The 27,626-nt window shown below is 42.1% G+C and overlaps 1 protein-coding gene across 2 annotated transcripts; it reads right to left on the bottom strand.

The window, feature by feature from the left end:
- Positions 1-4,395: 4,395 nt before the first annotated feature.
- LOC127170029 (interleukin-17 receptor B) lies at positions 4,396-24,549 on the bottom strand. 2 transcript variants are annotated; one of them, XM_051117776.1, is made up of 11 exons: positions 24,436-24,549; positions 24,320-24,341; positions 24,089-24,214; positions 20,581-20,702; positions 20,157-20,286; positions 13,378-13,517; positions 13,084-13,161; positions 12,434-12,500; positions 12,274-12,345; positions 5,559-5,822; positions 4,396-5,307 (listed from the first exon to the last, which is right to left on the bottom strand). In XM_051117776.1, the coding sequence occupies exons 1-11, from the start codon at positions 24,517-24,519 to the stop codon at positions 4,919-4,921; spliced, it is 1,494 nt and encodes a 497-aa protein (XP_050973733.1). In that variant the 5' UTR covers positions 24,520-24,549; the 3' UTR covers positions 4,396-4,918. The 2 variants fall into 2 exon arrangements, with proteins under 2 accessions (XP_050973733.1, XP_050973735.1); XM_051117778.1 differs by lacking the exons at positions 20,157-20,286; positions 20,581-20,702.
- Positions 24,550-27,626: the final 3,077 nt, after the last annotated feature.

Below are 27,626 nucleotides of genomic sequence, written 5' to 3'. Positions count from 1 at the left end.
TTATACATTTATTACATTATTAAATTACTAACGTCCTCTAACAATGGGCTTAATAAAGCTTGGGAGTGCCAGGATAAAGTTTAATATAACTTTGCATTGCATTCCTCTGAAAGAAGGAAGTCATATACACCTAGGATGCATGAAGGGTGAGTAAATAATACACTACAGTAGTGTTGGGTGCTATCATCAGCCTGTGAGATCCCCAATACATGATATAATCGTACTAATGTACTTAATTATTTACATACTTCGTTTCATTGCCAGAAACCAGCTCCAGCATAAGAATAAAAGCAGCCTAACATTATTAAAGAACATTGTCACTGATTAGTCTAGCCTAGTCTAGTGCAAGTTTATGCATTTACCACACACTGCACACGTCTGCAGCGCGTTACGGCTCCGACACACAACCGGAGTAGATCATGGCTTCTGCATGTGTTTCGACCCCCTGTACTGCACACGTCTACGGCGCGTTACAGCTCTAAAGCGGCCACTCTAGTCAGTGCTTGTGTTTATACCCGCCACGCTGCGGCTCGTTGAAGCGGTTCTCCGCGCTGCATCACTAATCCCCCACCTCGTCCCTACCCTCTCCAACAATTCGTATTTCCATGGAAGGGATTTATTTTAATGATATTGTAATGGACCGCGTTGTGACATCATTGCATGCGGAAAACAAACCCTGTAGTCCAAAGGAGCTGTTCGTTGCAGTTCTTGAAAAGGGATTTTTTAAAAACAAAATATCTCCTTTTGGAGTGGACTTTGTTGATCTTTTTTATGCCCAAAGATACACACCACACACTGACTAAAGTTCAAAAAGTGAAAAAGCATAATAGCACCCCTTTAAATTATTATTATAATTTTAATGTTAATGTAATATTAGACTATAGTAAAGTTCAGCCAAGGACATACAATAAGGACCTAATTCGTTAGAATATAACTGACAACTGATATAGTCCAAACATCTTTTTAATTTCATTTTATTTCAGTATAAAAACATATTTCTTTTGAATGTAATCAACAGACATTTAACTGACTAGCACAATGTAAAGTAACTGTGGTACCACATCATATTACGACAACAGGGTAATACTATGGTAATATCTACATTATTACTTAGGAAATGACATGTCATTTCCTAGGTAATAATGTAGATATTACCATGATATCACCCTGTTGTAATATGTGATGGTAGCCTTTTCTGACCTTGAAGGCTGTGGAACTGCGGCCTTTCTCTTAAGCCTAATTTTTTTCTGATGCTCTCTCCAAAATTTGCAACTTGTAAATACTTTTCCTTCTTTCCTTTTTTTCTGCATCCATCTCTGCTTTTCTTTCTAAAGATATTTCTTCTTTCTCTCAGGGTCTGCATTGCATTCTGTAACCTTTTCTGACATGTTTTGGATTTCAAACATTTTCATTTTCCTTTTATTTGACAGAGCTCACCCTTGATCACTGTTAGCTTCAACTCGGTCAAATGATGTCACTTCCTCTGAATCAAACCCTTAAAGGCGTATTGCACACATTTTATGTTGAGTTTATGTAAACGTGACAGGACTGACCAAAAACATGGGGAGAGTTGTAAAATAGTATTTATTTGTAGAATGTATGTATAATTTCATGTTTTTAGTCAATTGATGTGAATGATAACAACTTAAACTTGTTATTGATGTGAACGTTTTTTTTTGTAAATAACAGCATATGAAAGCTGTAGGTCCAGTTTGGCTGAGGACAAGGACAGGATTTGTAATTTTTTAAGGGTTTTTAATGAATGACATTTTCCTTTAAAGAACACCTCACAGAAATCAACCATTTGTCAATTTTAGACATTTTTTGGATTTCATTCCCTGTAACAAGTCAAGGACAGATAATGTACGTTTCGGGTAGAATGTCGCTTACATTTATGCATTTAGCAGACACTTAGAGCAACTTACAGTAGAGGAACATAAGCAATTTAGAGCTAACAGTATTAGTAATATACAGTGTCAGGTTTATTAGAAGGCTAGATTGGTAAACCTGTTAGAGCAGGGGAGTGATTCAGAGAATATTAGGATAGCTGTGTATGTAGTAAGTGCATAGTTGTAAGGCTGCTGGAGTGGTTAAGTGCCTGAAGAAGAGCTGTGTCTTCAGCTGCTGCTTAAAATTTATGTTGGTTTCGGCAGCTCAGGAGGTTGGCAGCTCGTTCCATCAGAGAGGAAGGTGTTGGAGATGATGGCGACATTACTCATTTAAACACATGTTAGATGGACAAGTACAACGTTGCCATTATGGTTAAAAACTCTCCTGAATGTGTTCACATTGGCACATACAGCACCAAAAAGGAAGTCAGTTCACATATGGTTCATACAAACGACTATTTTACATTGTTTTGCTACTGATGAAATGTGCACCCTGAGCAGTGTAATGTGAGTTATGCAATTAGATTTTAATTTACAAGAAAATACTTTTTAAAATATTCACATTTTCCCCCCATTTCATTGTATTTGGTGCAATAACAGTGTTGCTGCTAGCTGAATTATTGATTTAATAATTATTAGCAACCACATTTGGTATATAGATCTTATTTTTTTATTTATACAACATGTGCTTATTATTTAATAAATGTACAGGGGTTAGACAATGAAACTGAAACGCACAGTTTTAGACCACAATTAGTATGGTGTTGGGCATCCTTTTGCAGCCAATACAGCATCATTTTGTCTGGGGAATGACAAATACAAGTCCTGCAAAGTAGCCAGAAGGATTTCGAGCCATCCCTCTTGCAGAACAGTGGCCAGGTCACCACATGATGCTGGTGTAGGAAAACGTTTCCTGACTCGCTCCTCCAAAACACTCCAATGTGCCTTAATAATATTCAGATCTGGTGACTGTGGAGGCCATGGGAGATGTTCATCTTCACTTTCATGTTCATCAAACCACTCTGTCACCAGTCTCACTTTGCGTATTGATGCATTATTCTCCTGATAAACAGCAACACCTTCAGGGTTCAATTTTTAAACCATTGGGTGCGCATAGTCAACCTTCACACTCTGCTCTTGCTGCTGGAATGTGCAATCAGTGAAGATTGGCCAACAGGCTGCGCAAATATAGCCATGAAACCTCCAACACTATAAAGTAACGCCAGTTACTTTTTCTCATTTATTTACTGAGAGCTCTGCTGTCTCAGTGCTGTGAAAGATCAGGAGTAAGTGCAGAGGCATTGTGCGCTGTGTAAACATGATGTGTACTGTAGTTCTAGACTAAATGTGAACATGCATTTTATTAAGCTACTGTATGTTTTTGCTGCTGACCTTTGATGATCCAATTCAACCATACTACTAAACAAAAAAAAAAAAAAAAAAAAAAAAAGAAATAGAACTTTTTAATATTACAAAACTAACATGCAATCCCAACCCAGATGAGAAAAAGTAATGTAGAAGTAATATAATTACTTAACTTGCCATAAAAAGTAACTAAATAACACAATTACACTACACTAAAAATAAAGGTGCTTCACGGTGCCATAGAAGAACCTTTTTTGTCTAAATGGTTCCATAAAGAACCTCTGAAGAACCTTTCTGTTTCACAAAAGGTCTTTGTAGCCAATGAAGGTTCTTCAGATTATAAAAAAGTAAGAAAGAGATGGTTCTTTAAAGAACCTTTGACTGAACAGTTCTTTGTCGCTGTGAAGAACCTTTTAAAGCACCTTTATTTTTAAGAGTGTAGCTACTTTTTTAGGGAGTGATGCTGTAATCTGTTACTTTTAAAAGTAACTTTCTCCAGCACTGACCCTGAGAAAGTCGCTTCAGAAGCGCAAGTTGAATCTGTAAATATAAGTGAATCCAGAACCCAAAGAGAGCAAGAAACGGGTTGAGTTCAGCTGTCCGTTTGTGACACATATATTGAAACAGTGTTTGCTCCTGGCAGAAGCGTTGAGGTTAGCAGTCTGACCTTTAGCCTGTAGTGGGAGGCACCTGGTCTGTCAGTGGCTGTGCAGGTTATGTGATGTTTTACATGAGTAAATGGATCATCATTAGCGTCCTCTATTCCAGTGTGAGGCACAGCTCAAAAAATAAAGAGCTGCCTTTTATTAAACCATGAAAAGATGGATCAATTAAGCATTCTATCATTATACTGTATGTGCAGGAGATCATATACTTGTTGAAGTGGTCAGAGTCCACACATCACACTAAACAAATGCAACACAAGAACTGCGGGCAGAGGTCAATGCAAACTAAATAAACCAGCTCAGAATACAAATAAAAGCAGATTTCATGATTCTGATGCTGATCTGCATAATGATTGCTATATTTTGTATCACTGTTTACATTTTCCCCCATTTCACTGTAATTGGTTGCTAGCTGAAATATAGATTTAATTTAGCAACCACATGAGGTCAACCACATCTGATATATAGATCTTATTTTTAATTGATACAGCATTTGCTTATTATGTAATAAATGTATATAAAATAAATGTAAGAACAATTTTAGAAACATCTGTCACATTGTGGGCTTTTAATGTGTTTATTAAAGACATATCCTTACATTTTATTTATATATTTAATGTAAGTTTTTAAGCAAATGAACACTTACAAACTAGATGTTCCCTGCAAATGACAGATATCCAAAAAGAAACAAACAACATGAAGCAATAAAGTGAGAAAAAGCAGTGCAATATATTTGTATCAATAAAACTCTAACTAAATGGCAAATAGCTGAAAAGATTTGTTTACATACTCAAATATTTCCACATCTTTTAGGACGGAGTAGCCAGCTCTGCTCCTGAAGGGCTACTTACTATACCAAAACAAACATTCCTGAACCAGCTAATCAAGGTGTTCTGGTTTACTGGAAAATAACAGGCAGGTGTGTTGAAGTCACCTCAGGAGCAGGTCTGGCTACATATCTTACAGGACTAATGTAATGAAAAATAAACACAAAGTCACTTAATATGAAGAGATCAAAGGATTTTTGTCCAGGTTGACAGGCTTTGCGCAGGATGGGAAGTCTGTGTTCATTTCCAGCTGCTCCGAGCTGTTTTTGCAGTTGAAGGACCGGAAGCATCTCACCAGCTTTGGGCTCTCGACCGCTCCACTCAACAGCTGTCGATGGAGCTTTTTTAAGTCTCTCGGCAGAACAAACATCCTGCGGCCTCTGAGTTCAGTCTGCACACACTTATCATCATGGTTCAGGCTGACGACCCAGAACTTGTCCAGGGCATGTGGATCATGGGCAGAACTGGTAACTAGGTTGAGGGCCAGGACAAAAAGATTGCTGGCAGAAGCTGAAACTGTGTCATCGGGCATGCTAGGAACTAGTTTTGATTTAAGGTCATCTGCAAAAATATTTTTTTTTCAAAGTTCAGAAAAGTGTTTAGATTTCTGTGCACAAAACAAAAGGTGCTATCAGCATTTAGTATAGTTTAGGAGATATCTTGTGCAGTAGATTAATAGACCTGAGGCGGCAAAAATAAGATTTCTTAAAAAAAGAAAAGAAAAAGGCTAAATTCTGGCCCAATGCTACCGATTCTTAAGGCTGTCTCAAATGAACTGGTGCTGACATGAAACTAAAAACAAACTTTGTTACCAGTTTGTGTGCGTTGAGGTGGTAAGATGATGAGGACTCTCTCGGCGAGGTCGGCCTGTGTGTTGAGCCAGCGGAGCGGCCCTTGTTCTGCTAGACTTCCTTTCTCCCACATGTCGATAACGACGCTTACGCCACCACGGCTCTGCAGACTTTCAGCCAGGAGCAGCACAGAGCGCTGGAACACAGTGTCTACCGCAGGGTACACGACCAACACTCGCACGGACGTAGCACGCTTCGAGCCACGAACCCACTGGATGATATGATCTGAAGGTGATGATACACACATTGATTTTTCAAGCAATGTTGCCAGCCAAGCAGTGTGGCCAAGCGATGTTAAAAACTAATTTCTCTGGGCCCTGTCTCTTGTCTGGTTGCCCACTGGAGGCAACATTGCTCAAAAAGTTGCCTTGTATATAATCAACCTTGAGAGAGTGATCAGAAACACATACAGTACTAATACACTACTCTTATTGTTTCTGCAGTATGTGTCTAGAGGACTGGTTTCAGTGGGTAAGTTTCAGTTCTACACTGTAAAAAATAAAAAACAATTTGTTGAGTCAACTTAAAATAATTTGTTACCCTGCTGCCTTAAAATTTTAAGTTCAGTCAACTAAAATAAGTTTATTCAACTTGAAATGTTAAGTTGTACTAAGTAAGATATTTGTGTTTGCTAAACTTAACAGATGGGTAAGTAACCCAGCTGCCTTAAAATTTTAAGTTGATTCAACTCAAATATCTAAGGTGTCACTTAGTATAATTTAACATTTCAAGTTAAATAAACTTTTTTTAAGTCGACTGAACTTCAAATTTTAAGGCAGCCAGGTTACAATTTTTTTTAAGTTGATTCAACTCAAATATCTAAGGTGTCACTTAGTACAATTTAACATTTCAAGTTGAATAAACTTTTTTTGAGTTGACTGAACTCAACGCAGCCAGGTTACAAATTATTTTAAGTTGATTCAACAAATTGTTTTTTACAGTGTACTTGGGTAAACTTTGAGTTTAGTTTGAGCCACCTCTGCTTTTTTAGCTTCGTGAAGGTGGATTAGTTTTAGAGTAAAGTGACGTACATCTGCCTCTGTGTCTCCTGTGCCAAATAAAGCACTTCACATTGACATCATTGGAGAGATCAAATCTGCTGCTAATTTTCTGTTACATGTATTTTAAATCAATCATCCTAATGGCATTACACATAAGGAATTATATATTTGATGATTAACATTAAACTTTTAATTGAAATGCTACACATGTACATATATATATATAGGTTGCAGAGTGGTGTGCGTTTGTAGCTCCCTGGAGTTTCGTTTTTCTCAAGAAATCTCTATTTTACTATTACTTTCTGTTGTTTAAAGTGATAAAATATAGCTTTTCCCACCAGACTTCTGATATTATCCATCAAACTAATCCGATCGTTCACTTTTATTCTATAACCAAGAGTGCAACGCCGTGCTGTGCGTCAGCATCCCGTTTGCCGGTTAGCCTGCCGTTTGTGTTCCCACTCACATCTCTATTCCCGTCTACTACCGCTTTCCTTTTTTCCCTCGCTCTCGTTGATCGCTCGTTTTTATTCTACAACCGGAGTGCAGCGTGCCTGCAGTGTGTTAGCCGGTTAGCTTGCCATTCACTTTTACTTTTTCTATCCGCCTCTACAACCGTTGTTGCTTTCTCCCCCTGGTTTTTCTTCACAAGTTCATCAAACAACAGTGGTGAGTTGAAATCATTCTACAACTACGGTGAGTAATGGCCTCTGCTCCTTTCCTGGTAACCTGCATCACCTGTCATATGCATAGCTTATCAATCTCTGTCGGCAGCGAGGGATTCACATGTGATAAATGCAGGGAAATAGTTAGGCTGACAGAGAAGATTTCAGAACTAGAGACACGCATCCAAACTTTAATCGAGGATAGTAAGAATGTGAGGGCCTCAGATGCGGCTTTGGATGGGACTAGCTCAGGAAGTCCCGTACATTGTTCGGTTCCGGTAACTTCGTCTTTGCAGCAGGGCAACTGGGTGACTGTGAGACGGCATAGTCGCGGGTCAAAACACCCACTGAGAAACCTGATCAAAGTTCTCTAGTTATTGGCGATTCTATTGTACGGAACGTGAAAATAGAGACACCAGCCACCATAGTCCAATGTTTACCGGGAGCCAGAGCGCCTGACATCTTGGCAAATTTAAAAGTGCTGGCTAATGCTAAACGTAAATTCAGTAAGATCGTTATTCACGTCGGCACTAATGATGTTCGACTTCGCCAGTCGGAGATCACTAAAACTAATGTTAAAGAGGTGTGTGAACTTGCAAGTACGATGTCAGACACTGTAATTTGCTCTGGTCCCCTCCCTGCCTATCGTGGTGAGGAGATACATAGCAAATGGCTGGATGTCTAAGTGGTGGCCGCAGAATAACATAGGTTTCATAGACAATTGGACAAGTTTTTGGGGCAGACCTGACCTGTTGAAAAGAGATGCTCTTCATCCCTCCAGGGGTGGTGCCGCTTTTCTCTCTAGTAATATGGCACATAGTCTTAGAGTTTGCACTTGACTAACTGGGGCCCAGGTCAGGAAGCAGACAGACTGGCTAAACCGACCGTCTGCTAGCCGCCTCACGTCACCAAAATCAGTTAATTCTCAGCACATAGAGACTCTTTCACCTAGATATCATGCTATAGAGACTGTGTCTGTTCCCCGAGCTAGACAATACAAAAGACGTCCAAACCAATTTAAGAGTAACAATCTAATCAACGTTCAACAAATAAAAAATGTACATAATACAGAGAAACAAATGATAAAACTTGGCCTTTTGAATATCAGGTCCCTCTCTACAAAAGCGCTTTTTGTAAATGATATGATCATTAATCATAACCTAGATATGCCATGTTTGACAGAAACCTGGCTAAAACCAGATGATTACATTATCTTAAACGAGTCTACCCCTCATGATTACTGTTATAAACATGAGCCACGTCTAAAAGGTAAAGGGAGAGGTGTTTCTACAATTAATAGCAGCATTTTCAGTGTTTCTCAGAGAGCGGGCTTCAAGTATAACTCGTTTGAAGAAATGGTGCTTCATGTAACATTATCCAGAGAAACAAGTGTTAATGATAAATCCCCCATGACGTTTGTACTTGCTACTGTATACAGGCCACCAGGGCACCATACAGATTTTCTTAAAGAATTCGCTTATTTTATATCTGAGCTGGTGTTAGCTACAGATAAGGTCTTAATAGTAGGTGACTTTAACATCCATGTTGATAATGAAATCGATGCACTGGGAGCAGCATTTACAGACATTTTAACGAGTTAGACAACACGTGTCAGGTCCCACTCATTGTCGAAATCATTCTCTAGACTTAATACTGTCACATGGAATTGATGCCGTTGAGATTCTGCAGCAAAGTGATGATATCTCTGATCATTATCTAGTCTCATGTATACTCCAGATAAATAAAACTGTAAATTCAACTCCTTATTACACGTATGGTAGAACCACCACTTCTTCTACAAAAGATTGCTTTCTGAGTAATCTTCCTGACTTATCTGAATTCCTCAGCATGTCCAATAGCTCAGAAAAACTTGATGATGTAACAGAAACTATTGACTCTTTCTTTTCCAGGACTCTAGATACGGTCGCTCCTCTGCGCCTAAGAAAGATTTAGGAAAACAGTCCGACCCCGTGGTATAACGAGCACACTCACGCCCTAAAGAGAGCAACCCGGAAAATGAAGCGCAGCTGGAGGAAAACAAAATTTGAGGTTTTTCATACTGCTTGGTGTGAATGTACCCTATCGTATAGAAAAGCGTTAAAATCAGCAAGATCTGATTACTTTTCGACTCTTTTAGAAGAAAACAAACATAACCCTAGGTATTTATTCAACACAGTGGCTAAGTTAACAAAAAATAAAGAACCAACAGGCACTGACTATGCCCATCAGCATAGCAGTAATGACTTTATGAACTACTTTACTTCCATGATCGATACTATTAGAGACAAAATTGTCACCATGCAGCCGTCAATTACAGTATCGCATCAGATAGTGTCCTATAGATCTCCTGGGGAACAATTCCACTCATTCTCTACTATAGGTCAGGATGAATTGTATAAACTTGTTAAAGCATCTAAACCAACAACTTGTATGCTAGACCCGATTCCATCTAGGCTACTAAAAGACTTGCTCCCAGATCTCATAGATCCTCTGCTAAATATTATTAATTCATCACTGTCATTAGGATATGTCCCCAAAACCTTCAAACTGGCTGCTATTAAGCCTCTCATTAAAAAAACACAACTTGACCCCAACAAATTAATTAATTACAGACCTATCTCGAATCTCCCATTTCTGTCGAAGATATTAGAAAAGGCTGTATCCTCACAATTATCTTCCTTCCTACAGAAAAATGATATCTGTGAGGATTTCCAGTCAGGTTTTAGACCGTACCATAGTACTGAGACTGCTCTTATTAGAGTTACAAATGATCTGCTCTTATCATCCGATCGTGGTTGTATCTCTATGTTAGTGCTATTGGATCTTAGTGCTGCGTTCGAAACGGTTGACCACAACATTCTCTTGAACAGACTTGAAAATTATGTTGGCATTAGTGGTAGTGCATTGGCATGGTTCAAATCGTACTTATCTGACTGCTATCAATTCGTGGCAGTAAATGAAGAGGTATCATATCGATCACAAGTGCAGTATGGAGTACCGCAAGGCTCAGTACTAGGGCCATTACTTTTTACGCTTTACATGTTACCCTTGGGTGATATCATCAGGAAATATGGTGTTAGCTTTCACTGTTATGCTGATGATACTCTGCTCTATATTTCTTCGTGGCCCGGCGAAACATACCAATTTGAAAAACTAACTGATTGTGTAGTTGAGTTAAAAAATTGGATGACAAGTAATTTCTTACTGCTAAATTCTGAAAAAACAGAGGTGTTAATTATTGGACCTAAAACCTCAGCGTGTAATAACCTAAAACACTGTCTAATACTTGATGGCTGCTCTGTCAATTCTTCGTCATCAGTTAGGAACCTAGGTGTGCTATTTGATGGCAATCTTTCCTTTGAAAACCACATCTCTAGTATTTGCAAAACTGCATTTTTCCATCTCAAAAATATGTCTAAATTACGATCTATGCTCTCAATGTTAAATGCTGAAACATTAATTCATGCGTTTATGACCTCAAGATTAGATTATTGTAATGCTTTATTGGGTGGTTGTTCTGCTCGCTTAATAAACAAACTCCAGCTGGTTCAAAATGCAGCAGCTAGAGTTCTTACTAGAACCAAAAAGTATGATCATATTAGCCCGGTTCTGTCAACACTGCACTGGCTCCCTATTAAACATCGTATAGATTTTAAAATCTTGCTAATTACTTATAAAGCCCTGAATGGTTTAGCTCCTCAGTACCTGAGCGAGCTCTTATCGCATTATAGTCCCTCACGTCCGCTGCGTTCTCGAAACTCTGGCAATTTGATAATACCTAGAATATCCAAATCAACCACGGGCGGCAGATCATTTTCTTATTTAGCACCCAAACTTTGGAACAATCTACCCAACACTGTTCGGGATGCAGACACACTCTGTCAGTTTAAATCTAGATTAAAGACCCATCTCTTTAACCTTGCTTACACATAACACATTAAAACATTTCTATAATTCAAATCCGTTAAAGGATTGTTAGGCTGCACTAATTAGGTCAACCGGAACCGGGAACACTTCCCATAACACCCAATGTACTTAGTGCATCGTCAGAAGAATGGCATCTACTCTAATATTAGTCTGTTTCTTTCTTATTCCGAGGTCACCTTAACTACCAGATCCAGTCCGTATCCAGATCAGATGGTCACTGCAGTCCCCTGGATCCAGTCCGTACCCAGCCCAGACGGTGGATCAGCACCTAGAGACGACCTCTACAGCCCTGAATGTCAGCGGAGACCACATCAACTAGATGAGCCCCAGAGACAGATCCCCAGTGAAGACCTCGTCACCTAGACGGCTGTCGGCACAGGACCACGGGACCTGGTGAGTCCTCTGTGTCTGGCCAGAGGAGAACTGGCCCCCCGACTGAGGTTTTTTCTCCATTTGTCACCGATGGAGTTTTGGTTCCTTGCCGCTGTCGCCTCTGGCTTGCTTAGTTGGGGACACTTTATCTTCACTTTATCTTCACACAATATCGTATTTTATTTTGTTGTATTTGATTAACTACCTTTACCTGAAAATTGAGTGTTTACTGTTGCCCTTTGCGTTGTTGATGTACTATTTCCTATTTAATACTGTACAGCCGCCTTGTCACAATTCTGTATTGTTAAAGGCGGTATATAAATAAAGGTGATTTGATTTGATTTGATATAAAAGTTTTATAATATATAAAGTTTTTAAAATGACTAAGCTATAGTCATATATTGATATAGTCAAATATTATCCTTCACCTACCTTCTCAAACTTTCACAGCAAAAGCTGTGTTTCTTGGCCTGCAAATGCATTTAAATTCATGACATTTTTCATAAGAATCTATTCATTTTCAGCAGAGAAGTTAATTAAAAAGACACTCTCCATGTTTCGTGTGATTGGCTGTTCGTGCTAAACCGAACATTGTGTGTCAGTTGTAAACCTATTTGTTTAACTAGCTTTACACAACAGGCCACTGAATATTTGTCCACGATATCTCAATGTGTAAAATCTGAAAGCGTGTTTTAAATCCTTTTCACTTACATATGATGCAGCAACAGAGACACATGAAGAGAAGCATCAGCACACATCCAACACCAATGGCCAAAGCAAAGTCTGGAATAAAACACCCCGAGAGTAAGCACAGAATTGTTCTGAACAGAGAAGCATGTGAAACAGGAAGATAAATTAGAAAGATACTCACTCATACAGATGACTTTTTGAGACTTCCTTTGACTTTCAGGCACACAGTGTTTAAAGTGAGGAATTATCTGCCATTATATAACATCAGACCAACGTTAGTAAAATCCTTTTTATTACATTGTTATATATATTTTATATATATTTTTGGGCTAATATTTTTGTGCTAATGTCTCAGTTTTGGATCAGTTTACACACAGACAACATGTTTAGAAATGAACTTTAATTGTTCTTACTTTAATGGCTTTTTTTTTTATTTTTGAGGTTTATGATTTACCAATGAATTCAAGATTTCCTCTCTGAAAGCCTTTTAATGTCTATAGTTTGCTTGTTTTAAGGAAGTTTAGATATTAGTATTGGAAAACAAAACAAAACAAAACAAAACAAAACTACTGATTAAAAAAATATATAAATGTATAATCATGTTTAAGAATTGTGTATGACTCCAGCGTAATAGTTATTTATATAAATTAATGTTTAATCATCTAATAATGTCAAGCCATTGAAAAATGTCCATATTTTTTTCTTATAAATGTTTTTGTAGCTTTTCCTTGACCAGATAACCCTGCAAGCATTCTAAAAAAAAAGCATTTATTATTTTGATGCTATATGAAACATCAGCCAAATGAAGACTCAATCTCATTTTATATTCACTGATATCAGAAGGTCTTCACAGGGACCCATGTGTTCCATGTATTCCAGTTCCACTTCACATTTTTCTACTTTGCATTGCTGTAAGACAAAGAAACGCATATGAAAAAAATAATGGCAGATTTGTTTCCATTGGTTTTTTACTTGTTTTACTTATACTTAAAAATCTGCCAGTGCCCTAATTTAAACACAGTATTTAATTGTTTAGGTCTTATTTGAATGCTATGCAGTGTAGCAGGGTTTATTTGTCCTTTGAGCTGATTTTAGCATGAAATTAAATGTTGAGGAGAAACATACCCCTTTCCACTCAATTTCTTTTAGTGGTTTTTCTCTGTTTTCCAGATGGATGCTGTGTCTATCCGCCACAAGGTTTGTATTGAAGGTCACTACTATTTTATCCCCAATAAGGACTGCATAAATGTCAGCATACCACTGACCTTCAAACAATCAAACAGAAAGAAAAACAGTCAGTTGCCAAAACATTGATCAGCATACGACGAAACCTTAATTTTGTGTTTGCGTTCCAGATATGAATGATTCCTTAAGTCATGTGTGCTGCTGCAGTTTAACTACTTAGGTGCAGTTTTTTCACCTTTAACACTTGATGCCTATTTGCCTCAATCACAAGCATACCTTGACACCAGGGCTGTCTAAAACTGTCACACGTACCAGATCACGTGAGGTCACGAGGACCCGGAAGTAACTTCACGCAGGTATTTAAGCAGGAAGCAGGTGTTGTTTTGCACCAGACATTGAGTTCATGCTCGACTCCACGTCAGGTCCCATCTTCAAACCAACTCACGTGAGTAATCTCTCTGCTCTTCGGAGCGCTTATCTACCTGTCTGTGTGCGTGTGAGAACGCGGATTTCTTGGTGGAAATCTCTACTCCTTATCGGAGCGTTCTCAGAACAACTGCGTGATTTACCTGCTCACTCGTGCATATCCGCGTTTGAGTTTTCCATCACGCTACAAGGGGACTTATCTCGAACCTTGCATTTCTTGTCCAGCCTCCATGACAGAATGTCTGGTCCCGAAATGGTCCCGACGGATCTGGAACAATTGTGGGGTGTGATCCAGCAGCAGTCGGGGGAAATCATGAATCTGCGGCAGGAGCTGGTGGGGCTTCGTGCAGAGGTCCACGCGCTGCGTACCGAAACCGCGGGTCTTCGGGCGGAGTGCGGGGTTCTCCAGTCCGACCTCACCGCCCTGCAGGCGGATTATGATGACCTGGCTGCTGCACAGATCGCCCCCACAGAGCCAGTCCGTCCTGCCTTCAACCCAAGATCGCACTTCCGGATAAATGGGATGGATCCGGAACCCGGTGCGATGTGTTCCTAACCAACCTGTCACTTTTGTTTGAGTTTCAGCCTACAAGATACCCATCAGACCGCAGCAGGATTGCCCTTCTCATCTCACTTCTCACCGGGCAGGCAGCAGAGTGGGCTGCGGCGGTCCTGAAGGCTGACGGGATAGCCGCCCACTCGTATCCCGAGTTCACCACCCAGCTCAGGGCCGCCTTCCAACACCCTGAGAGCGAAGTGGAGGTGGATTCCCGTTTGTACCACCTGAGGCAGGGCGAGCGCAGCGTCAGCAAATACACTATGGACTTCCGCACTCTCGCTGTTCAAACTCAATGGAGTGACGCGGCGCTCCGCACAGCCTTTTACGAAGGACTGTCCAACCGTCTGAAAGACGAACTGGCTGTGCGTGAGCTGCCGGCCACCCTGGAGGGCATGATCCAGCTCGCCCTCCGGGTGGATCAACGCATGAGTCATCCTACTAAACGTTTTTCTTCTCTCTCCACAGGCTCCACCCTCCGTCACCGTCATCTGGATCAACCCCTCACTCACGCTGTCGCTGCGCCATCTCCACCTCCACCGGCCGCTCCAGAGGCCCATTCATCAGGAGCCGGGGAACCCATGCAGATTGGACGCACCTCCCTGACGGCAGCGGAAAGGGCCAGATGCTACCGCGAAGGGCTATGTGCCTATTGCGCCTCCCCAGATCACCATCGTGCAATCTGCCCTTTGCGTCTGGGAAACGGCCAGACCAGGTGAAGAGGGGGAGGTCTTCATCTGGTTCCGCTACCATCAAATCCTATCCCACTGTTTCCCGGCTGCTCCTTCAGGTATCAATCCTCATGGGCTACCGACGGATCGTGACCACCGCATTCGTTGACTCGGGTGCGGCTGGGAATTTTATCGATCAGGCTTATGCTGCCCAATTGGGGATTGAGACTGAGGTGTTATCCCAGCCTTTAAAGATCACTGCCATCGACGGTCGCCCCCTTAACTTCAGCCCTGTCACTCAACGCACCAAAGAAATCCACCTACAGATCGAAAACCACTCAGAGAAGATACACCTCTACATCACCAAGATCACCTCACCTCCCATCATCCTAGGACACCCGTGGCTCGTCACACGCGACCCCTTCATCTCATGGACCACTAATCGTATTGTCCACTGGGGGGGCGACCTGTCAGGAGCTCTGTCTCCAGGCGAAGGCTGGGACGTGGTCAGGGGGGCCCGAGGTTCCCGATGTCAACCTTGAGAGCATCCCCGTCCCGTATCGCGACCTGGCCGAGGTCTTCAGCAAAAGACGGGCAGCTCTCCTACCACCTCATCGGCCCTACGACCTGGCTATTGACCTCGTGCCGGGCGCGGTACCTCCCCCGCGGCCATCTGTACTCCCTGTCTGCCGCCGAACATCAGGCGATGGAGGAGTACGTGGCTGAAGGACTTCGGGCCGGCACAATCCGTCCTTCCAGCTCCCCGGCGGCCGCGGGCTTCTTCTTTGTGAAGAAGAAGGACGGGGGTCTCCGTCCCTGTGTTGACTATCGGGGACTCAACCAGATTACCATCAAGAATCGTCATCCACTCCCACTTACCAACACCGCCCTGGACGCCCTCTCTGGTGCCCGTTTCTTCACGAAACTGGACTTCCGGAGCGCTTACAACTTGGTCCGCATCAGGGAGGGTGATGAGTGGAAGACGGCCTTCATAACCCCCACTGGTCACTACGAGACCCTGGTTATGCCGTTTGGTCTGTGCAACAGTCCATCTGTATTTCAGCAATTCATCAACGACGTTCTCCGGGACATGCTGGGTAGGTGGTGCTACGCCTATTTGAACGACATCCTTGTATACTCTAAGACCCTCGAGGAGCACACCCAGCATGTCCGAGCAGTCCTTCGGAGGTTGCTGGCCCATCAGTTGTACTGTAAGTTGGAGAAATGTGCCTTTCACCAGCACTCCACCACATTCCTTGGCTTCGTAATATCTTCTCAGGGTGTGGCCATGGATCCCCAGAAGCTGGAGGCTGTGCGCTCGTGGCCCCTACCCATGTCGCTCAAACAGCTGCAACGTTTTCTGGGGTTCGCCAACTTCTACCGGCGATTCATCCAGGGCTTCAGCGCAACTGCAGCACCTCTGACTGCTCTCACCAAGCCATCACGCGGAGAATTCCAACTCACACCCGAAGCCATCCAAGCTTTCAAGAAGTTATGTCACCTGTTCACCACCGCTCCGGTTCTCCTCTATCCCGACCCGACTAAACCATTCGTTGTTGAAGTGGATGCTTCCGATGTGGGTGTAGGGGCGGTCCTTTCTCAACGCGGTCCAGACGAGACACTACACCCTTTTTCTACACCCTACACAGTTTTTTCTCGAGGAAATTCAATCCCACACAGCAGCGTTACGGGGTAGGGGACCGTGAACTGTTGGCCATCAAGTGGGCTTTGGAAGAATGGCGTCACTGGCTCCAGGGCGGCAGCGACCCATTCACCGTCTGGACCGACCACCAGAACCTCACCGTCATCCGCCAGACCAAACAGCTTAACCCCAGGCAGGCGCGGTGGGCGTTATTCTTCGAGCACTTCCATTTCCACCTCTCCTACCGGCCCGGCTCGAAGAATACCAAAGCAGACGCCATCTCCCGCCAACATCAGCGCGACACCATCTCCTCGGAGCCCGCGCCTGTCCTGCCTCCTCACATCATTTTGGCTCCTCTCCAGTTGGGGTTAGAAGAGAGAGTCCGCCAGAGTCACAGCCTGGAACCCCCTCCACCCGAGACCCCCGCTGGGCGACTCTTTGTACCTGACCACCTCCGCAGAGAAGTTCTCCAGTGGGGGCACGATTCCACTTTGGCAGGTCATCAGGGGGTCCAGAGGACCATCTCATTCATCGACCGGGCGTTTTGGTGGAGGACGTTGAGGAGAGACGTACAGGAGTACGTCCAGGCATGTAACATCTGCGCTCGCTCCAAGACCTCCAACTCACCATCTACCGGCGAGCTGCAGCCCCTCCCCATCCCCAAACGCCCCTGGAGTCACATCTCAGTCGATTTCGTTACTGGACTCCCTGACTCGCAAGGCAAAAACACCATCCTGACCATTGTGGATCGTTTCTCGAAGGCTGTGCACCTGGTGGCTCTCACCGGACTCCCCTCTGCCAAGACCACCGCGGAGCTGATACTCGAGCACGTAGTCCGCTTGCATGGGTTTCCCAAGGACATCGTCTCGGACAGAGGGCCCCAGTTCACGGCCAAGTTCTGGCAGGCCTTCTGCCGTCTGGTCGGCACCACCTCCAGCCTATCGTCCGGTCACCATCCTCAGACGAACGGCCAGACGGAGCGGGCCAACCAACAACTGGAGCGCTTCCTTCGATGCTTTGCGGGTGAACATCAGCGCTCCTGGGTGCGCTACCTCGTCTGGGCCGAACTATCCAACAACTTACACACATCTTCGGCCACTAATCTAAGCCCATTCGAGGTATGCTACGGGTACCAACCTCCGGTGTTCGAACATCAAGAACCGGAGGTTGACGTCCCGTCCGCCCAACAGTTGGTCCGCCGGTGCCGGCAGCTCTGGAATCACGCCAGGACTGCCATTCAGAGAGCCAACCAACACTACACCACTCAACACCGCCGCCGGCACCCTCCGGGACGATTGTTCCACATTGGTGACAGGGTTTATCTCTCCACACGCAACATCAATCTAAAGTCGGACTCCAAAAAACTCACCCCACGATTCATCGGACCCTACGAGATCACTCACCGGTTAAACCCTGTCACCTTCTGGCTCCAGCTGCCTGCTTCCCTCCGGATCTATCCTGTATTTCATCAGTCCCAACTCAAACATGTTTTCTTCTCCCCTCTGTCTCCCCAGGTCACTGCTCCCCCCCTGGTCCGGATCATCGACGGTGGTCCTGCCTACACCGTCCGGCGGATCCTTGACTCGCGAACCCGTGGCCGTGGCGGTCTTGGGTTTCCGGGCGGTTCATCCTGGACCCCACTCTCATCCAGGACTACGGTCGTCGGGTATCCTCCGTTCCGGGACGGTCAGGTGCCGGTCCTGGAGGGGGGGGTACTGTCACACGTACCAGATCACGTGAGGTCACGAGGACCCGGAAGTAACTTCACGCAGGTATTTAAGCAGGAAGCAGGTGTTGTTTTGCACCAGACATTGAGTTCATGCTCGACTCCACGTCAGGTCCCATCTTCAAACCAACTCACGTGAGTAATCTCTCTGCTCTTCGGAGCGCTTATCTACCTGTCTGTGTGCGTGTGAGAACGCGGATTTCTTGGTGGAAATCTCTACTCCTTATCGGAGCGTTCTCAGAACAACTGCGTGATTTACCTGCTCACTCGTGCATATCCGCGTTTGAGTTTTCCGTCACGCTACAAGGGGACTTATCTCGAACCTTGCATTTCTTGTCCAGCCTCTGTGACAAAAACCGTATATGGTGCACTATTTCAGACATTTTGTGCTGATGTCTGAAACCACAGTGATCAGTGTGGTTATGATCCACATTGACTATGCACATAACACATTTAGAAGTGAGTTTGCATGTTATTAACCCTGTGGTGCTCCGGTTTCCCCCACAATCCAAAGACATGCAGCATAGGTGAACGGAATACACTAAATTACCCATAGGTTTGAGTGTGTGTCTATGTATATCACAAAATATATATGTCTGTATATATCACAGTATATGTGTCTATATACATTACTGTGCAAAAGTCTTAGGCCACTAGTATTTTCATCAGCTAAAAAATGGTTTAAAGTCTGTATTTTGCTGTAGTGTGTCAGTAGGAAATATCAGATTACATTTCCAAACATTAATTTTGCCATTAATCGTAATAATCCAGTGAGATTTTTGTTTGCACAAGGAGTCTGACAACAGCGAGTGCTCTGCACAGAGATCTGATCTCATCATCATCCAGTCTGTCTGGAATGACATGAAGAAACAGAACAAACTCAGACAGACTAAATCCAGAAGAACTGTGGCAACGTCTCCAAGATGCTTCAAGAAACCTATCTGCAAAGCTACCTGAAAAATTTTGCACAAGTGCACCTAGGGCAAAAGCTGCTGTAAACGCAAAGAATGGTCGCACCAAATGTTGATTTCATTTAGTTAATAGAAGGTAATTGGTAAAGAAAATCTAATTATGACAGCATCCTCATTTTACAGCATTTTTACACAAGTGCCTAAAACTTTTAACAGTGCTGCAGCTTTGCAGGTAGGTTTCTTGAAGCATCCTGGAGACTTTGTCACAGTTCTTCTGGATTTAGTCTGTCTGAGTTTGTTCTGTTTCTTCATGTCATACTCTATTTCAGTTTGTTCTGTGTCTTCATGTCATTCCAGGAAGACTGGATGATGATGAGATTAGATCAGTGTGGAGCACTGGCTGTTGTCAGACTCCTTGTGCAAACAAAAATCTCACTAGATTATTACAATTAATGGCAAACAGAATGTTTGGAAATGTAAACCGATATTTTTTACTGACACACTACAGCAAAAGATAGAAATAACTTAATTTAAATCATTTTTTAGCTGGTGAACTGGCCTAAAACTTTTGCACAGTACTGTATATCACAGAATATTGCAGGCTTGCAGACAACTCTTAACATTATGCCAGTGCATTTTCATCTGTATGCAATAGTATGCAGATCTCGATTGAAAATTTAAACACAATGGGTGGACACTCATAAATTTGTTGCTATTCCTGTCAAAGGTCTTGCCACATAGAAAAGAGAAGATGAAATGAGTGGCTATAAGAGCAAAAAAATCTAACCTATTTCGGTCATCTTAATGAATTCTTCATTTGGTCCATCTGACGACGGTGGTGGAATATTAAAGGCCGATATATAGTTAGCGGTTGCAGGACAGACAGATACATTTGGCACAGTGAAACTGAACCATAACTGTCAATTAAGAGAAGAAAAATATTATGACAGAATCAATTACGCTGTACAAAAAAAAAAGATTGTAATTTTAATGATAAAATTGAAAAAAAAAGAGAAAAGAGATGCTTTTAAATGGTTAACAGTACTTTCCCTCACTATATGGTGTAAAAACTGTAATAGAACTAACAGGACATTTAAATGTAATTGTATGGTAAAAATACCGTTGAATGTACAGTTTCTGGAACAGAAAAGTAACAAACAAGTAATTTAAAAAATATATATATATTTACATTATATACGCCCTTTCTTTACCTGTTCTTGACCAGTGAGGCTGATTTGCTCTGAGGTAAATGGAGGCTGGTATTCACATCTGTAATATGATTCAGGCTCTACAAAAAACGTTATCCATGTGCCAGTAAGACTGCGAATGCTGCCTAAGAAGACAATGTTAAAATGGACACATATGTACAACATATTTAGTAAATCAATTCTTCACTATTTTGTAATTTATAGCCTAATTTAAAACAGATTTTCAAAAACAACAACAATAGCAAACAACCCCTTGTCGTTCATATTGGCTTTATCCTGCTCCCATGATGCAACCCAAATCACACATAGGGGAACACGGGGCACAAACTAAGGTGGTGTTACCTATCTGTTGTTCACGAGTGTACGACACTAGGGGTTGCTCTTGGGAGCCCAAACACCTCTGACAACTTCGAGAAAAGGCCAATGAAATTGGTGTGCAGAATTTGCATAACCGGCCACGCCACGGGCATCTGAGTATAAATAGGCCAGCGTGGCATCTGCTCGCTTGTTCTTTTCTTTGGAGCCGAATGCAGCGTCTCTGTGAGAAGCTGCACCATTCACCTCTTTGTCGTTGGATCTATGGCACAAGCAGCGGTCTCTCCCTTCTCAAACACAGATAAGTGTTGTGAGAGTTCCCTGGGTGCTTCAACGGTGATCTTGAAGAACAATCTTCCTCCTAAAAGAGTAAATTCTCTGAAAGAGCTGGTGCGGTTGGGATTGTGTTGATAAACATGCCTTTCCTTCTGTGTCTTTCTGGTTGCGGCTTACCTCCCCAAACGATCGACACGATCGTTGTGTTCAGTGTTGGCCTATGCTCACGCTGACACAGCGCTCGTTGGTGGTTCATGTTTTGCTTGCGAAAACATGATCATGGGCACGCTTTGCTCATGAGCCGTGTGCTTTTACATGAAGCCGCAGCTCACCTCGACTCCTTCCCATTCCGGAGCAATAGGAAGCGAAGAAGTTTCCGCCGGGTGAAAATCCTGCAAACTTTGTTAGTCTGTCTCATTACGGCTGATTTTCTTATTTGGAGCTCCTAAACAGGCAGAATGGTCAGCGGCAGCATCGCTAGGAGAGCGTGAGCCATTTGAAGCTGAAGCTTCAGCTGAGCAAGCCTCTGCGGGGGGCTGATTCTCAGTTTGAAGTGGATGCTAAAATGGCAGCCATGCTTAAACATGCCTGAGGGCCTGAATAATAGACATCTGGGTAAAAACTGTTATGCTCGTTTCCAGTACCTGTTCCCCGGAAGTGCATGAGAAGTTGGTGGTGACCTTGCAAGCTATCCATTCCCAGGAAGGGGACCCCAACCTGTCTGTTTTGCCCAGTCCATACCCTGCATATGATACTGAATGTACCCGGAGGTCAGACGTTCTAAACAGCTCTTGTCTGTTTTGGTGGACAGCAGAAGGGGAAAGCTGTCCCCAAAATAGGATCTCCCACTGGTTGTGGACATGATCTAAAACGGCCTATCAGGCCAGAGGTCTACCCTGCACTGGGAGTCACAGACCTCTATAACAGACATCTGTAGAGCTGCAGGTTGGGCTACACCTAACAACTTCGCCAGATTCTCTAGTTTGCGAATGGAGCCAGTATCTTCTGGAGTCCTAATCGCAAGCTCCCAGACTCAGGAGACTGGTATGGTGTAGAGCTTGCTGTAGCGCTTTCCCCTTAGGGTAATTACGCTTCTTCAGTTCAGTAAGTTTCACCAGGTGAACCCTGAACTACTCCTTCCATCATTCTAGCACATTTCACGTAGCCAAGTTCGGCAGAAGAACTTGCTATTAGAACCCAATACAAGGTAGGTTGCTACATGTGAACTCTTGTATTGGGTTGGTGCTCCACATGTAGTTACATGTAGTGATCTCCGTGGTGGCTTCACCCCCTCGGAAGGAACAGCCATCGTCCCAGCGTTCTTGCCAAGATTCTGGTCACGAAGGTCACGAAGTGGTGAGGTGCATTTACTCCACACATTGGCTTGTTGATATCTGTGCCCCCGTTCACTCGTGACGCAGTCCAGCAGTTGTGCCGTATTGTTATAGGGACCCCTAGTGTCATACACTGGACACAACATCTGAGTGAATAACAGATAGGGAACGTCTTGGTGACGTATGGTAACCCTCTTTCCCTGATGGAGGGAACGGAGACGTTGTGTCCCTCATGCCACAACTCCGGACTGCCTCTGAGTGGGTTGAGACCTCTCGACTTCTCCAGAACAGAACAAGTGAGCAGATGCCACGCTGGCCTATTTATACCCGGATGCCTGGGACGTGGCCAGCTATGCAAATTCTGCACACCCAATTTCATTGGGCTCCCAAGAGCGACCCCTAGTGTCGTACACTCGACACAACGTCTCCATTCCCTCCATCAGGGAATGAGGGTTACCATACGTAACGGAGACCTTAATTGCAACACATGTGGTTTAAATATTTCCACACACGCTAGCATAACCAAATTCACGGTATTTACTAGTTGCCATAGCAACACTATACAGAGAAAAAAAATAAAATTTTGATGATATCGCTGAGTATTTATTTTACCATAGTAAAAGTAAATTTTTGGCCTAAGTACATTTTTCTTTTCAGTTTTAAGTATTTATTTAAAATGAGACAAATCTGCTATTATTTTAAACTCCAATAGATTAATTAGTCAGCAGAAGACACGAACCACGGTTATATTACAGTCGCGCTGATGGGGAACGTTGTAACACTGCGTCACAATCTGCCCTGCTTTTATTAAACTATGCTTTTCTATGACATTAGCCATGTAATTTTCACTATTTACTTTTATGGATTTTAAAAAGAAACCACAAGAAACAGATGAATAAAGACTGACAATCGATGTTTAATGTTGAGAAGTTATTATTTCAAGAAATGTAAAGCATTTTGACTCGTTTATGTGTCTCGTGTTCTATAAGAGCTGTTTGGTTTTTTCATTCGATCAGATCACATTTTAAGCTGTCATATGGTCACGTTACAACGTTTAATGAATTAAAGTAGTTACAGCACTAACATTTTAAATAGTAGAGTAATTTATCATCTGTAACCTATTACATTCCCAAAGTAACCTTCTCAAGACTGTCTCTGTCTCATCTGCAGTCGAGATGTCAATCGTTATCTTGAAAAGATTGAGCAGCATTTCCTCCCTTACCAAAATTACCTGTCACAAGACCAATGATAACCCAAGGCTTATCAAGCTGTGCCATATTTTGTGGCGTAGTGTACAGCAGATATCATATCCTAACTTGGCTGTTAGGCTGAAATGATGGTGCCTGACTGAACACAGTGAATGTAGTAAACAGGCTTGTTTCCCATAAAATTCTACCTGACATCCTACATTGACCTGATAACGAAAACCCCTAAATGATGAAATATTTTGTAATAATGTCTGACTGATGTCAAGCTAATGTGCTTGCAAAATCTCAAATCTACAAGTGAATGCCACCAGTTATATATACATACATAAGGAATTGAACAGAGTTCATTTAATAAAGGTAAGATGTGATGTCACTTACTGTCAACATTAATGGACCATCTTATAATGACTGAGGTTTGAGACTCACTCAGCTCCGCAGTCAGCTCATGTACGGGTGAAGGGTTAGATTCATGTTGTCTTAACCATTCGTCAGGCATGTCATTCTCTAAACATAAATAAATAAATGAATAAATAAGAAGAAATAGAAAGGAAGAAAGATAGATAGATAGATAGATAGATAGATAGACAGATAGATGTATTTAACACTCACCAGCTTTGTTACATGTTACACTCTGTGAATATCAAAAGAGAGCAATGGTTTAATAAAGCTCTGATCGTATGATTTTTCTAAAAATGTTATTGCTATAAGATTGATATTATACTTACTATATTGAGAGAACCGTTGTGTGAATGTGTCCACTGGATCAATAAGAAAAAAGCAACAATTTCCCTCATGTCTAGAAGTTCCATCTGTACAGACCTGAACACAATCTCTGCTGAAATGAGCAGTGTCTCTACTTAATATCTTGTCAAACAGGAAATGCCCAAAAATGCACACGGCAGCAGACTGTCATGAGCTGCTCACAGTTCCTGTGCTGCTGTCTGCCACAAAATCCTACACTATAAAAAAAATTCCATAGTTTTTACAAAATAATTTTGGCAGCTGTGGTTGCCAGAATACTTTTGTAAAAAAAATGAATTATCATATTTAAGAAAGTATATAAGTCTTGGACAACAATGAGTAAAACGATTGTATGGTAGGCTGTCTGTCTTGTTTATGCTGGAAAATGGACATGGATGAATGTATTAAAGGAGAAGTCCACTTCCAAAACAAAGATTCAAATATAATGTACTCACCCCCTTGTCATCCAAGTTGTTCATGTCTTTCTTTCTTCTGTTGTAAAGAAATTAAGTTTTTTTGAGGAAAACAATTCAGCATTTTTCTCCATATAATGGACTGATATGGTGCCCCGAGTTTGAACTTCAAAATGCAGTTTAAATGGGGCTTCAAACGATCCCAAATGCAGTTGTAAATGATCCCAGCCGAGGAAGAAGGGTCTTATCTAGTGAAACAATTGGTTATTTTCATAAAAATAATACAATTTATATACTTTTTAATGCCAAACGCTCATCTTGTCTTACTCTGTCATGAACTGAAAAAAAAAAACAGTCCAGGCAGTTAGGGTATGTTGAAAAACTCCCATCTCATGTTCTCCCTCAACTTCAGAATCGTCCTATATCACTGTTTTACCTTTTTTGTTAAGGGTGTTTGATCTTCTTTGCATGTTCACTTTGCAAAGACTGGGTCGGTACTTCTGCAGCGATGTAGGATGATTTTGAAATGATTTTTGAAGTTGAGGGATAAATTAGGGGCCAAGCACCGAAGGTGCGGTGGCACCTATTGTATCCGTTGGCGTTTTTATTATTCCGCTTCTTCTTCTTCTTCTTCCTCTTCCGCCGCAAGTCTATGGCAGCCCATAGAACCGCTTGCGGGAAAGTTGTATAATTTTGCACACTGATAGAGGACAGTCCCAACATTAACCATAGCAAGTTTGGAGTCTCTAACTCAAACTCTCTAGCGCCACCACTTGTCCAAACTTTCAAAAGATTTATGCTAATAACGTTTGAACCGTAAGCCACACAACAAAAATTCTTTTTTCCTCTGATTCCTTGGCTTATGCCGAGTCGAATGGACACCAAAATTCAAAAATCGTAAGGTTTAGTTTTTTCGCTATTCTCAATTGTTTGTAAAACCTACTTTTTCGAACTCGTCCTAGGCCGTTGCACCGATTGTCACAAAAATTGATCCAGATCATCTTCAGACCATGCTGGCAAAAAGTTATGGAATTCAAGTCGATTCGTCCAGCCGTTCACGAATAACACGCAAAATAATTCTACGAAAAGCTAGCAAAAATCAATGTGAGGCTATATCTCCGTAATAGTTTGTCATATTGACACCAAACTTGGTGTGTGTTATAACAAGCATGACCTGAGGCTAACTGCAGTGTTTCGGTGCAGTGCCCCCTAGTGGTCAGGAGATACGAAAAATGGCTATTTTTCTTTATAACGTCTGAATGATTTGTCCAAAAATCACAAAACTGGTCTCTTTAGATTCGGTGTGTCATACCGAGTCGAACCATATCCAATTTTCCCATGTCAGCCATTTTGGGTGTCGGCCATTTTGAATTTAGCTTTTTAAAATGCTGTATCTTGAGAACGGATTAGCGTATCGTTTCGACATTAATTACAAAAATGTTCGGCACCATGCCCTGTATGTACATAAAAATTTTGGGGCCAGCGCCACCTTGTGGTCAAAAGTTATAACGAAATTTCAAAAAATGCTAATAACTTTTGCGTACATTAGCTTATTGAAATGAAACTGATTTTGATAGATTCCTTCGGTCATGCTGAGAACACCGATACCAATTTTGCCAATTTTGGCTGAACTTCCTGTCCGCCATTTTGATTCATGTTGAAAACCTACCTTTTCGAACTCCTCCTAGACCGTTAGTCCAATTTTCACCAAATTTGACTCAGATCATCTTCAGACCATGCTGGCAAAAAGTTATGGATTTTGTGTCGATACACGAAACCGTTTTTGTTTAGCGCATCAACGAATTTACTGGAAAGATGCCAAATTGCATCCGAGTCTGTATCTCTGCAAAGCTTTGACATATTGACACCAAATTTTATATGTGCTATTGTCACCACACTCTGACCAAGCCACATCAATTTGGTAACAGTGCCACCTATGGGTCAGAAGTAATACGCCATTCACTAAACATTAATAATGAAATTTACAAAAATGCTAATAACTTCTGTTTACATTAGCCTATTGGAATGAAACTGATGCCAATAGATTCCTTGGGTCAAGTCGAGAACATTGATACCCATTATGCCGAAATTGGCCAAACTTCCTGTCCGCCATTTTGATTAATGTACAAAACCTACTTTTTCGAACTCCTCCCAGACTGTTAGTCCGATCTTCACCAAATTTGGCTCAGATCGTCTTCAGACTATGCTGGCAAAAAGTTATGAATTTCGTGTCGATATACGAAACCGTTTTCGTTTAGCGCATCAACAAATTTGCTGGAAAGATGCCAAACTACATCTGAGGCTGTATCTCTGCAAACCTTTGACATAATGACGGCAAACTTTGTGTGTGTCATTGTCATTTCACACAGAACACGTCACATCAATTTGAAAACAGCACCACCTGTTGGTCAAAAGTGATAAGCCATTAAATTTTATTACGATTGGTTGTATTTATGATTTTTCAGCCATTTCAACTGATATTATCCTAAAATGGCTTAAGTTACTCACTGTTGTAGTCGGTCTGCTGCTCCTTGCCGTGCTTAACTCCTCATTCTGCCTCTTTTGTGCTTGGCCCCGCAATTGCTGCTTGCAGCTATATTTACGATTGGAGTTTTTCGACATACCCTAACTGTCTTGAGCAAGGCTGTCTTGGGAGAGCAAGGCAAGACGAGCATTTGATATTAAAAAGTATTTAAATTGTATTTTTTAATGAAAATAACCTAGATAAGACATTTGAACTGCATTTTGGAAGTTCAAAATCG

The sequence above is a fragment of the Labeo rohita genome, chromosome 8 (assembly GCF_022985175.1).
Source record: "Labeo rohita strain BAU-BD-2019 chromosome 8, IGBB_LRoh.1.0, whole genome shotgun sequence".
In the NCBI taxonomy this organism is placed as follows: domain Eukaryota; kingdom Metazoa; phylum Chordata; class Actinopteri; order Cypriniformes; family Cyprinidae; genus Labeo; species Labeo rohita.
This window is presented reverse-complemented; position numbering and strand designations above follow the sequence as displayed.

Bases quoted from the DNA above. Each gene is read 5' to 3' on its own strand.
- LOC127170029 (XM_051117776.1), bottom strand. From the start codon at position 24,519: ATGGAACTTCTAGACATGAGGGAAATTGTTGCTTTTTTCTTATTGATC. The intron at 12,346-12,433 runs GTGAGTATCTTT...GTTTTATTCCAG, and splicing joins TCAAAAAGTCATCTGTATGA to ACTTTGCTTTGGCCATTGGT. The intron at 5,308-5,558 runs GTAACAAAGTTT...ATATTTTTGCAG, and splicing joins ACCTCAACGCACACAAACTG to ATGACCTTAAATCAAAACTA.